This window comes from Hyperoodon ampullatus (genome assembly GCF_949752795.1).
Source record: "Hyperoodon ampullatus genome assembly, chromosome: 11".
NCBI classification, from domain to species: Eukaryota; Metazoa; Chordata; class Mammalia; order Artiodactyla; family Ziphiidae; genus Hyperoodon; species Hyperoodon ampullatus.
In genome coordinates, this window is record NC_136924.1 from 65,188,850 (window position 1) to 65,202,237 (window position 13,388).

Genomic DNA, 13,388 nt, shown 5'->3' on the forward strand with positions numbered 1-13,388 from the left:
CGTTCGGTTTCGGATTGTTCTCTGTTTGACCCAATATTCACCGAGTTTAGGTTCTGCGACTCGCAACGAAAACACTCGAGTCACGGACCTGTTAAAAATTTTCTGCCATATTTTAGCCGTCCCCACGCCCCCCGTCCCACCCTCAAGCGTGAGTGAATGCGCAAATAAGGATTTTCAGGCGTCTGTGGGAAAGAGGGAGGGGAAGGCAGAAGTCAAGGATGGACGGGGTGGTGGCACCGCTCAAGCGCGAGAGGACCGAGGCCCCAAACACGAGAGTTAAAACCAGGCGGTCCCGGGCCGGAGAAGACCGAGGCGAGCTGCTGGACGGGTGGGAGCCGATGGGGGGCAGCAGACCACCGCGGCGCACTCACTCCGCCCGGGCCCAACGCTTCTCCGGAGGCGCACCCCCCCAACCTTTCGTCTCTTTTGGTTTCGACCTGCCGACTGGGCGGGGCCGCGGGACGCCATTCCCACAATGCTCTGGGGCGTGCCGCGGCGGTTGCTGCCGCCTCCGCTACCGCTAGTGGAAGAAGATGGCGGAAGGCGGAGCGGCGGATTTGGACATCCAGCGGTCTGACATCGCGACGCTACTCAAAACCCCGCTCCGGAAAGGGGACACCTGGTGAGGGAAAGGGGTTGAGGTGGCTGTGGTTGCCCGAGGGTGGTGGAGAACTGGGCGGGAACTGCGGGCTGGTGTCTCGGTGGTGACAGGTGCGGGCAGGTCCGGCGGCGGCCGCCTCGGGCAGCAGGATTTTGGCCGCTCCCGAAAGGTTGGGGCATAGATCGGACCCGAAATGAGGGCCAGGGTTCGTGGCTCGTCGGAGCATGCTAAGAGGCTTGCGGGGAGCGGCGGCGGCGGCGGCGGCTCGTGCAGTTCTCTTCGTCCTTCTTCCTCTGGTAGTGCCGCTCCCACCCCAGGCCTTCCCGAACGATAGGTTACACTCGTTGGTGTGAGTCTCTTAATGTTTGACAGGTTCTGGTCCCGCAGCTGATCAGGATCTCACCCTCTACTTCTTTAGTCATTTCTTTTCCCGGCATTGTCGGCATCCAAGTTCCCTATTCTGATTCTCGTATTCTTCCGGGAGGCCGGCTGCAGGATGTTTGCGGTTCGTACTACACAGGTGGCATGTGTCAGGGCGCCACTTAAGAGAAAGGAACCTTAGTTCCTAGTTCCTTGTCAAAAGGAGGGAGGGGAGTACGGAACCTTAGGCTTCTGAGTGGTACCACGTGGTCTTGTGCCTTGGAGACTTGATAGACGCCGGTAGCGTTTCTCTTAGAAGTGCAGCTCTTCCCTCCTGTTTGAAGGATAACGCAGGCCTGCAAAAAGTAGATAAGTCCACTTGAGGCTTAAGTCACTTGTTAACGTTCAGACTTATAAAATACGAAAGGATATACTTAAAATACTGAAGGAAGTACTTGGAGATTTTAATATTTGTGGGCCAATATCAAGTGGTGTTCAGAATAACTTCAGTATGTGAATATGTAACATAAAGTGCTCTGTTTTATTAGGAAGTATAATGAGCTTCTTTATTATAATAAAAGTTATTTTCATTTCTCATCGTCACCATAACAGTGGTATATAATTTACAGAGTGTTTTTTCATTTACTCGATATGGCTTAGTGGAAGGAACATAAGATTTAGACCCAAATTAGGTTACCTTTTCACCACTTAGTTTGCAGTATGACTTTGAGGAAAGTTACTTTAAATCATTGCACCTCAGTACCTTCGTCTATGAAATGGACAGAATAATTTCATTATAGGGCTTTATCCTGAGTCAGTGAAATATTTTAAAAGATTATTTATGAGAGAACATTAAATTTTAGTTCCCTTTTTATCACCGCCATTTCTGATAAAATGCTGTGGTATTAGAATCATTTTCAAGTAAGCTAGTAGATGGTAGACTTGGGACTTGAATTTAAGTACTTTGATCTAAGTCTTGGTACTTTTTTCCTACTTTGTTAGGCTGCATACTCTGTTTATATGATAAAAATCCCTGAGAATGTAAACATATACTTGTTGCATTATAGCAAAAAATATTTAATAATTATTCTTCATATGGCAGTGTTCCTAAGATGTTTATTACTGTGGGGAAATTGGACATTTCCTAGGACATTTATGTTTACCTTGGCCTGTGGATTGTTAAAGATGAAGTCAATCCTTGCTTCTTATTGTTTGTTAAAGAACACTTTAAAATTCTTAATTTACCTTGCCTGTTACCACCTCATAAAAAGATAAATGTGGATTTCCACAAAATAGAAATCTACAATTTAATATATAGATATTATTTATATGGGTATTCTCTTTAATGTTGTGGTTTTGATATACTGAGTAATAATTGGTGGTGTTGAATCTACAGGATGATGGGAGCAATATGAGTATTGTGAGCACTAAACGTTAAAGTTTAGCATTTTTATTTTTTGACAAAGTTACTGTAAATGATTTTAAAAGATCTATTTAAAAGAGTAAATACAGGAAGTCTATAAATTTGAGTCATTTCAGTGCTTCCATTTTAAAGAAAAGGAAACTGAGGCCCAGATATTTAGGTAACAGCAGAATGTGCAAATTTTTATCCTCACAATTGAGTTCCCCTCTTATTTAAAGAAAAAAATGCAGGAAAAAGATGGTGCTGGGATACTGCAGAAACTATATAGTTTGGTTTATATGCGAGCCAGTTTTGTTGGAATTAGCAGGTGAAACCTGTTAAAAAAGGAATTAACAAAAGTTTGATTCAGAGTTTTAAGGAGAATAATTTCGTAAGTACAAATTTGCTAATGTATTCATGAGTACAGAATTAGTACAGATATTTAATGATTTAGTTGTAACTTGGGTTCATGTTTTTGGAACTCATTAAAACTTGTTAAAAAGTTATTTCTCTTTTTAAGGTCTTAAAAATCGTTGGATTAGTCATTTATGGGTATTTGGGCAAATACTGTTTGTTATTTTATAGCTGAAATGGGCCATATGCAAATGGAACATTGTCTTGGTATATGTATATAACAATCTTGGAAAGACTGATTGGACTATTGAGAAAAAATGGTAGGTTTACCATGAGTTTATTCTTGAAATTTTAATACTAATGTTTGATGTTATAATGAAATGCATGCAGATGAATAAAGTTCTTAATTAGGTTGTGAGCACTTTGCAGATAAGGACTGCCTCTTAGTACTCTGGTAATTAATGCTAACACCTGGGCAAGGATAAAAATTTGCTTCTACATGAATTTCTGTTTATTTGTAAATGGTGAATGATTTTTATCTGGAAGCTAACCTTCTAGAAATGAAAATAAGTTACACATGTCTGAGATGAGGAGAAACAAACCTTATGATATGTTTGGTATTAGACTTCATAGTGACAGTAATGTCAAAATTGATGCAAGAGAGTCGTACCTTTTAAAAAGGTTGGGTATAAAAGTAACACAGATCTGCATTAGATGGAGTAAAGCAGTGGTCTTGTATGCTGTTTCTTGATCTGTGTTCAGCTCCAAGGAGAGATTCAGAAAACCAGGAACAAGACTGTTAGAATTTAGAAACTATAGAGGAGTGGGATAGGGAGGGTGGGAGGCAGGGAGACGCAAGAGGGAAGAGATATGGGAACATATGTATATGTATAACTGATTCACTTTGTTATAAAGCAGAAACTAACACACCATTGTAAAGCAATTATACTCCAATAAAGATGTAAAAAAAAAGAAAGAAAGAAAGAAACTATAGAGGAAGAATAAAGGAACTAGAACTGTTTAGCTTAGGATGAATGAAAGATAACTTAATTTTCAGATACATGGTAGTTTCTCCTGATAAGATAAAAGGAAAATTTGTTTAAAGTTCATTGCATGTAAGTATATTAGGGATGGAGGAACCTATTGAAGGGGATGATAGTTAAAAGAATAAATGTACAAATGTGCAAAGGCATGTTGTGGGTTATGGAATACTCTCTTTGGAGATTTCTTTTAAAATAGATTTATTATGAGTAAATAAACAGATGACTACAAATCACCAAAATCACTACTTTATTTCCCCATTTTATTAAGTGTTATTCATCTACCAGTCATTTTCACTAATTTTTATGTTCAAGTATGTTCAAAGCTAACTTTATAAATTAAATTTTGCATGTCATTTTTATATAAACCCTAATAAAATAACTCAAGTAGGTTTAAGGTAAATTTGGAGAGTAGCTTTAATTTGCATTTAGAGTCATTTAAAATATGTATGATGTTTTTGTCTCAGTAAAGTGCCGAGGAATCACATCAGTCAGGTTTTTAGATAGGAGAGACACTAATTTCAATTTCAGAGCTTTCCTTCCATTCCTACTCTTTTACTTAGAAGTCTTTGAGGCTTTATTTTATATGGTCCCTTATGTTTTTGCGACTTAGAGTTACACTAACAGAAAATAATCTTAAGTCAAAAAATCAGTTAATAATGTAAATGGACACTATTAATCAATATGAACTCCAAATTGTTTAGTGTGTACTTGTTGAGAAGTTTTTACATTACGGTTACTGTTAACTTTAGTTGTAACAAAGTGTTTACCACTGAAAATAGGGTATATATTACATCATTTGCAGGAAATGAAACCAGAAAGCAAAACTGTTTTTTAGTGTTAGTAAATTGATGAAAATAAGGACAGAAATAGGGACATTAAAGTGTATTTTTCACATTTTAGTTGCTTAAAATTGAGAAAAGCAATTTTTCCTAATTTAATTGTTTTCATAAGTTTTAAAATCACTTGTAAGTTGTTAGTGAAGCCAAGGTTAATGTACCCTATTTAGCCAAGAAGATCCAGAGCTTTAGTCAGTGATTTCATTTATCTACTTAGTGACATTCAGGCTTTATTTTTTCCTAAATCATACCACTTTTTTATTAGCACATACAAGGTATTAACTAGATGTTCTTTTTAGAAAATAGTTTTGTGACAGTTATTAATCTTGCTTGCATGAAAGTATAATAAGAAATTGTCAGGCTATGACCGATCATATTACATTTGAAAACACTGTGCTAGGTGTTGTTGAAGTACTTACATATGTTAACTTATTTACTCATCACCACAATTCTAGGGTACTAGAATGTGAATGTGCTCTAATTCACATTTGCCAGAATAGGAATTCACCCGGATAGGCTCAAAGAGGTGTTCACACATTGATATATCTGAGATTTGAACCCAAGTAGTCTGGGGCTTTAATTCAGGCTTTAAAAATACTGTTCTACGCTGCCTTTTATTTTAAAGATGCATTTTAAAGTGTTCCACTTTTTTAAAAAATGGACATTCTTTTCTCTTTAAATGGAGTCTATTTTATATTTAGCAGCAGAATTCTTCCATTTTATCCCACACTTGTTTCTTGTGACTGTTCAGTTTAGATATGGTAGAAAATCTTAACATCTTGCTTTTGGAAATTAAAATCTGTTTAAAGATTAATAGGTTATTTACTGAATATGTAGAATAAATATTATTTTGATCCAAAAGTACATTTAAACAAAAGAAACTGGGATTGTGTATTATTTAGATTTAGGGTTTTAATTGTTTATCAGTAATCATAAGTGATTGTTAGAGGCCATATGGCCCCTTTTCATATAGTTTTACAGAAACAGCATATCAAGCAGATAGGAAGAACTTGTAGGATATTTTGTTTTAGTACTTTGCCCATATTTTTTAAAGTGTTTGGTTTACAATAAACCACAAATACATAAGACTTTTTTTCAACTAAAAATCCATAGGAATAACCCAACACAGAAAATGCAAATGTGAAAGTTTGGTATTTTATGTTCTATGTTTACCAACTTTTTGTGAATTTTCAAAGTCAAAGCACATTTGAATTAAGACAGTGGAAGGTACATAACCATATTGATACCTCTTTAACATCTTCCTGAAAACTGACAGTCCATGTAACATGACTGCTAATAAAATCAATTTTGCCATGTTAGTCATTAGATATATTGGTTTTATTACATGAGTTTAGAGTGATTTTTCTTTTCCTCACTTTGAGAATCACTTTACAAAAAAACCGTAATTATTATAAAAGTGAATTGAAACACCATCAGATACATTGGCAGGGAGATAAAGGGAAGGTTGAGAACTACTGGTGGAGGTGTTTGCATGCATTATCTGGTTGGATTCTCAAAATAAGGATCAAAGTATGTATTTATATTCCTTTCTTGTAGATGGGAAGTCTGAGCTCAGAGGAATCAGTTGGTTTGCATGTGGTTCACAGGTGATAATACCACCACTAGTGAACCTTTATTGAATGCTTACTCTGTTCCAGCCACTATTCTAAATGCTTTATACATGTGCAGCATATAATAAGAGCAAATACTCTTATTTACCTCATTTTACGGGTGTGTGATGATTTCAGAGATGGTTTTTTAAATACCTGGCTTATAATGATTTAGAATACTAAATCCTACCAGTATCTCCTTAGTATTAAAAATGTTTTGTGCTGTCACTACTTACATGTAATTCAAACAGTATTTCATAAGGCAGTAAACTATTTCTTCTTAGTCTCCATATAGAATTTTTCAGCGATTACTAGTTTTTCCTTCCCTGCATAATGTCAGCCCGGTTTGTGCTTCTTATTTTCATTTCCTTAGTTACTACTGTAATTCACACTCTGTATCTTATATTTATTCCTTTGAAGTCATTTTTCTAGATTCTTTCACCATCTATTCTTTAAACAAAGGGAATGTATTTCCTTTCAACTTTATCATCCAGTTTACACAGAAACCACTACTAAAGAAACCTAGAATAAGACTGATTGATAGTAAGTGACCTCAGTTTTGGATACAGATTAAAATGATGTATCTGAGGGAACAATCAAGAATAGCTCCTCAAAAAGAAGAAGCTCAGATTCTAATATAAGGCAGAAAACCTCTGTAGGATTAACCTATATTTGGTTATGCCTAGAATACTGCTTCTGTCGGTAAGATTCTGCATAGCTTCTTTATAGCTCTCCAAAAAGAAAAGGAGGGTAATGACTACTTTTTCCTCTTCATGAGGAGGATAATTAAGAATACTGTCCCTTCCACTCTCCTTTTAGTTTTGAGAAGACCCACGTATTAGTGTGATAATTCCTTGTGGTTCAGGAAAATCGTGATTCAAGAAAATGGTTTAGCAGAAGTAGCCATAGAAAAGACTTCCTCTGTGAAAGAAGTTAAAGGCTCTCACAAGTTAAGTCCAATGTGGCTCTGAGACCAGGCTATTCTGAGTTTCAGAGAGGCAGTTTTTGTTATTTTTTTAATTGAAATATAGTTGATTTACAATGTTGTGTTAGTTTCAGGTGTACAGCAAAGTGATTCAGTTATACCTATACATATATCCATTCTTTTTTAGATTCTTTTCCATTATAGATATTACAAGATATTGAATATGGTTCCCTGTGCTATACAGTAGGTCCTTGTTGGTTATCTGTTTTATATATAGTGTTTTGTATATTTTAATCACAAACTCTCCTAATTTACCCCCCCACCCCACCCCCAAAAACACACACACACACTCACACTTTCCCCTTTGGTAACCATAAGTTTGTTTTCTATGTCTGTGAGTGTGTTTCTGTTTTGTAAATAGGTTCATTTGTATCCATGTTTTTAGATTCCACATGTAAGTGATATCATCTGATATTTGCCTTTCTTTGTCTGACTGACTTCACTTAGTACAGAGAGCCAGTTAAAACCTGGGAGCATTAGAGACAAAATTAAAAAGAGCATCAAGTTCCTGTAGTAAAAAAACAAAAACATTAAGAATGATAGGGTGATAATTATATTTATCATGTTGTACATTACATCTCTAGTATGAATTTATTTTCTAACTGTTAAGTTTGTACCTTTTGACTGCCTTCATCCAATTCCTCTTCCCCCCACTCCTGCCTCTGGTAACCACACTCTTTTTATATGAGTTTGGTTGGTTGTTTTTGTAGTATAATTGTCCTGTATCACTATGTTACTTCCTGTTGCAGAACATAGCGATTTGATATTTCTATACATTTCAAAATGATCACCAAAATAAGTCTAGTTATGATCTATCACCATGCAAAGATACTACATAATTATTGACTGTATTTCCGGCACTGTACATTTCATACCGGTGACTCATTTATTTTACAGCTTGAAGTTTGTACCTCTTAATCTCATTCACCTATTTCTCTCCTCCTCCCACCTTCCTTTCCTCTAGCAACCACCTGTTTGTTCTCTGTATCTATGACTCTTTTCTGTTTTGTTATGTTTGTTCATTTTTTAGATTCCACATATATGTGAAATCATACGTATTTGTCCTGTCTGAGCTACTTCATTTAGCATAATACCCTCTATGTCCATTCATGTTGTTGCAAATGGCAAAATTTCATTCTTTAAGGCTGAGTAGTATTCCATTGTAATATAATTAACAGTGCTGTATGTTATATATGAAAGTTGTTAGAGTAAATCCTTAGAGTTCTCATCATAAGGAAAAAAGTTTTTTTCTATTTAATTTTGTGTTATATGAGATAATGGATGTTCACTAAACTTATTGTGGTAATTATTTCATAGTGCATATAAGTGAAATCATTATGCTGTACACCTTAAACTCATATAGTGCTGTATGTCAATTATATCTCAATAAAACTGGAGGAAAGAAAAAAAGAATGGTAAGGGTTAAATGATCATGGTTAAAGAGACCTGATAATTTAGGTTGCTTTATATTATTTAGCAATATAACAGCTTGACAAAGTTTAACAGTTTAATCAAGAAATTTATCTTTGATATAGATGGAAAATGTATTTTCATAACTTTGGATATCAAGCAGAAGAAACTTTTGATTCTCAGGAGAGATGTAGCTAAGTATTTATATGTACCATGTAATTGTGGCTATGATTACAAATATTACCACTCTTTTATAAGGTTAAGAGCTCTTTGCATGTATAAAATAAGTGATAGTGTTCTCATTTTACAGATTCAGAAACTGAGGTACAGAGTTAAGTGCACATGGTAATATACTCAGTCAGTGGTAGAGCAGAGATTCTGACTTAGACAGTCAACTCTAACACCTGCATTTTAAACTGTACTGCCTGCCTATGAGTGATAAGCCATAGCCATTTATGGAAGCAGTTTTTTGAGGGATGAATACTTGAAAGTATTAGAATCAAAAAGTGACAGCTTTGTCATATTAGTAGAACACCATATTCATCTAGTTATCCATGTGAGGAACCTCTAGAGTTTTCTAGGTCTTTCTGGTTTAGCATTCTAGTCACAGCAGTCTCATTTCTAACTAATATAGCTCTTTGATACAGATGGTGGTTCCCGTTTCCTGCAAAGTCTTTACGTGTTCCTACCTTATAGGACTTTACACATCATTCATATTATTTCCAGTACATTTTACTAAGCCCTGACTTTCACTTTCTTCAAAACCAGTCTCTGTAAAATCATCCATAATAATTCCATCCAGATCTATGGCCCTTTCACTCTCTTCTTTTTTTTTTTTTTTAACACAAGAGCTTTATAGTGATATAATTCACATATCATACAATTTGCCCACTTGATGTGTACAATTCACTGGATTTGGGTATGTCCACAAAGTTGTGCAACCATCATCACAATCAATTTTGGAATATTTTTATCATCCCTAAAAGAAACCTCATACCTATTAGCAGTCTCCCCTGCCCCTTTTCTACCCAAATCTCCCTGTTTTTGGCAGCTACAAATCTACTTTCCTGTTCTATAATTTTGCCTTCTGGATATTTCGTGTAAATAGAATCATATAATATGTGTGATTTTTGTGCCTGGCTTCATTCACTTAACATGTTTTTTAGGTTCATCCATTTTGTTGTGTGTATCAGTACTTCATTTATTTTTATTTCCAAAAAATGTTCCATTGTATAGATATACCACATTGAATTATTCCTTCATCGGTTGATGGACATTTGGGTTGTTCACAACTTTTGACTGTTACAAATAATCCTGCTATGAACATTTGTGTGCAAGTTTTTGTCTAGACACAAGTTTTCATTTCTTTTGGGTGTATACCTAGGAATGGAATTGCCAAGTCTCTGTGTTTGCTTTTTAAGAACTGATAGACTCTTTTCCAAACCAGTTGCACCATTTTCCATTTCCACCAGCAGTGTATGAGGGCTCCAGTTTCTCCACATCCTTGAAGTGCTTGTTGTTGCCTGTCTTTTTGATTATAGCCATCTTGGTAGATGTGAAGTGGTATCTCATTGGGGTTTTGATTTCAGTTTTCATAGTGGCTAATGATGTTGCACATCTTTTCATATATGCTTATTGACCCTTTGTATATCTTTGGCAAAATGTCTGTCTAGATCCTTTGCCTATTTTCCAGTTTGGTTATTTGGCTCTTTATTATTGAGTTTTAAGAGTTCTTTATTCTGGGTACAAATTCCTTATCAGATAGACGATTTGCAGAATTTTCTCTGATTCTGTGGGTTTTCTTTTCACTTTCACAATCTTACTTGGCCTCCTTCCTGAGTTCTTTATTTGTCTCTTAGTTTAGATGTAAAAAGAGGTCATAAAAATTAGTTCTTGCCAACTGATGAATTTAATGTGCAGAACAGAAAATAGGTTGGAAACGCTTCACATCTAAAAATTAAGATATAAAGGGATGATTATTTGGTTTATTTGATGGTTTATTTGAAAGAACTTCATAGCTTTCTTTGGTTATGTTTTACTGATGAGTTTTAGTTTGTGGTACTTAAAAAAAATTCATTGAGAGTCCGCCTGCCGATGCAGGGGATACGGGTTCGTGCCCCGGTCTGGGAGGATCCCATATGCCGCGGAGCGGCTGGGCCCGTGAGCCATGGCCGCTGAGCCTGCGCATCCAGAGCCTGTGCTCCGCAACGGGAGAGACCACAACAGTGAGAGGCCCGCGTACCGCAAAAAAAAAAAAAAAAAAAAAAAAAAAAAATTCAGTGAAATATCTAGTTTATAACGATTTAAAATACTACATACGGGACTTCCCTGCCGGTCCAGTGGTTAAGACTTTGCCTTCCAATACAGGGGATGCGGGTTTGTTCCTGGTCAGGGAGCTAAGATCCCACATGCCTTGTGGCCAGAAAACCAAAACGTAAAACAGAAGCAATGTAGTAACAAATTCAATAGCGCCTTTAAAAATGGTCCACATCTGGGCTTTCCTGGTGGCGCAGTGGTTGAGAGTCCGCCTGCCGAAGCAGGGGACGCGGGTTCGTGCCCTGGTCCGGGAAGATCCCACATGCCGCGGAGCGGCTAGGCCCGTGAGCCATGGCCGCTGAGCCTGCGCGTCCGGAGCCTGTGCTCCGCAACGGAGAGGCCACAACAGTGAGAGGCCCGCCTACAGGGAAAAAAAAAAAAAAAAAGGTCCACATCAAAAAAACAAATAAAATACTAGATACTATTAATATCTCTTTTACTATTAAAAATGGTTTATGCTATTGCAACTCATGTAATTTAAACAGTATTTTATTAAATGAGAGGATTAGTCATAAGAGTGAATTAATATCCAAAATTGTTTATGCTGTTAATTCTATGCACAATAGTTACACATGTTCTCAGATTAAGTGTGCTACATTGGATTAGGCTGAAATTTTTATATATCATCTTAGTTGTAAAAGAGTGACAGTATTATGTCTACTTTGAGGAGAAAAAGGTAGGATTTTTTTTGAAAAAATAGACGTCATATTTATGTCAGTAGTAGGCAATTAAGAAGGAACTGCTTATCTGAAAGTTGTCAGCATAAACATGTACTAATCAAAAAAAAAAAACACACACACACACAACTATACATTCACTGGCTCTGTGGTTTTCTAAATCCAGCTTTTGGGATTTCCCCATTTCCCTGTACTGCTTTTAAATGTCTTTGTATTTAGGACTATTTCTAAGTCATTTATTGGTCCCTTTATATCTTTCTTAAATTTGCTTCTAGTGTGTATAAAAACACTAAACAACTTTTGAGACTCTCCTATCTTTCCCCACTACCATCCCCCCCAAAACAACCAAACAACAACCTGGCTTTTTTAGTTCTTACAGTAGCTTTTCTGCATTTGAGGACTGTCTTAAAATTGACTCAGATTTATTTGGGGTCCTAAAATTGACCCCACTTTTCTGGAGCCATTGAAGATTATTCTGTCCAGACCACAGTACAAATTGTCTTTCTTGATGCCATTAGAATATTTAGCACCATACAATTGAAGTACCCATAACTTTATGTAAGTTTTTGATTTATTAAACATTTCATGAGTATTTGAACCTCCCAACAATCCTGTGAGATACTGCCAGTGGTCATCATGAAATGTAAATCAGGCCATATCTCTTCTAAATATTTTTCATTGGCTTTCATTGCATTTAGGATAAAATCTTTAATTACCTTAAAGGCTCTATGTAGTCTGGCCCCAGCCTACCTTATCTAGCATCTCTTCTCCCTTTGTCATAAACTCCAACTGCATTTAGTCAGTTCCTCCAGCATACCTAACTCCCGAAGTTGTTCTGGCCCTAGCACGTGCTGTTCCTTCCGTCTAGATAGCTTTTTATCTTATTCTTCGTGAAATAACTCCTGTCCATATGCTAAAATATTATTTTTTCAAAAAGGCTTTCCTTTATTCTAAATAGGGACCCCTTTATTATGCTTTCATAGCTCCCTATGCGTCACAGCACTTACTACAGTATTTTACTACATATTAATTATTTACTGTCTCTTTCCTCCACTAGACTCTGAATTCCATGAACATAGGGCTCTTGGCTATTTTGCTAACAACTAATGCATACGGAATAGCATATATGTAGTAGACCTCCAATAAATATTTTTTGAATGAATGTATTTCCATTTCTAAGATGAGCAATCTAAAGGTTTAGCATTGAGTAACTTCTCTAGGACCTCACAGCAAGTAATGTCAGAAAGAGAACTTTGGTCTAGTACTTTTTCTACAGTAAATTTAGAATTCACATCTACTTAAGTCTCATTTCAGGAGGTAAGAAAATTTATAAGCAAAAATAATCATGAAAACAAATTGCTGTTGGGTGTGCTTTTCTGCTAAGTTCCTGATAGGCAAAGATCTAACATTTACCAAAAGGTGCCCCCACTTTGAAAATTCTTATTTTGTTCATGAGTAAAAAAGAACTTGAGGACTGGCCTCGGGATGCAAATTTTGGAATCATTGGCATGAGTTACAATATCACTGAGAGTATTAACAGTGAGAGAAGAAGAAATTTGAGAGCAGCTCTGTGGAATACTAACATTTAAGCAGAGGAAGAGAATATTGTTAAATTACATATATATAATTGTATGTAATATATATTTACTGTTATATTAATACAATATTAATTATATTATTATTAGATATAATATATAATATAATATTATATATATATGTATTCCTCCTATCCAGAAAGGTAGAATCACAGATTATTTTTAAAAGCATTGATATGGTAATAAAATTATGGATCCT

The 13,388-nt window shown here is 36.1% G+C and overlaps 1 protein-coding gene across 3 annotated transcripts in view; it reads left to right on the top strand.

Annotated features, from left to right (window-relative positions):
- Positions 1–533: 533 nt before the first annotated feature.
- USP15 (ubiquitin specific peptidase 15) overlaps positions 534–13,388 on the top strand; it is a gene marked incomplete at both ends in the record, with an annotated part of 136,943 nt that continues 124,088 nt past the window's right edge. For all 3 annotated transcript variants that reach the window (XM_079714303.1, XM_079714304.1, XM_079714305.1), the window contains one exon: positions 534–622. In XM_079714303.1, the coding sequence (XP_079570429.1) occupies positions 534–622 (89 nt within the window). The remainder of the gene's footprint in view (positions 623–13,388) is intronic.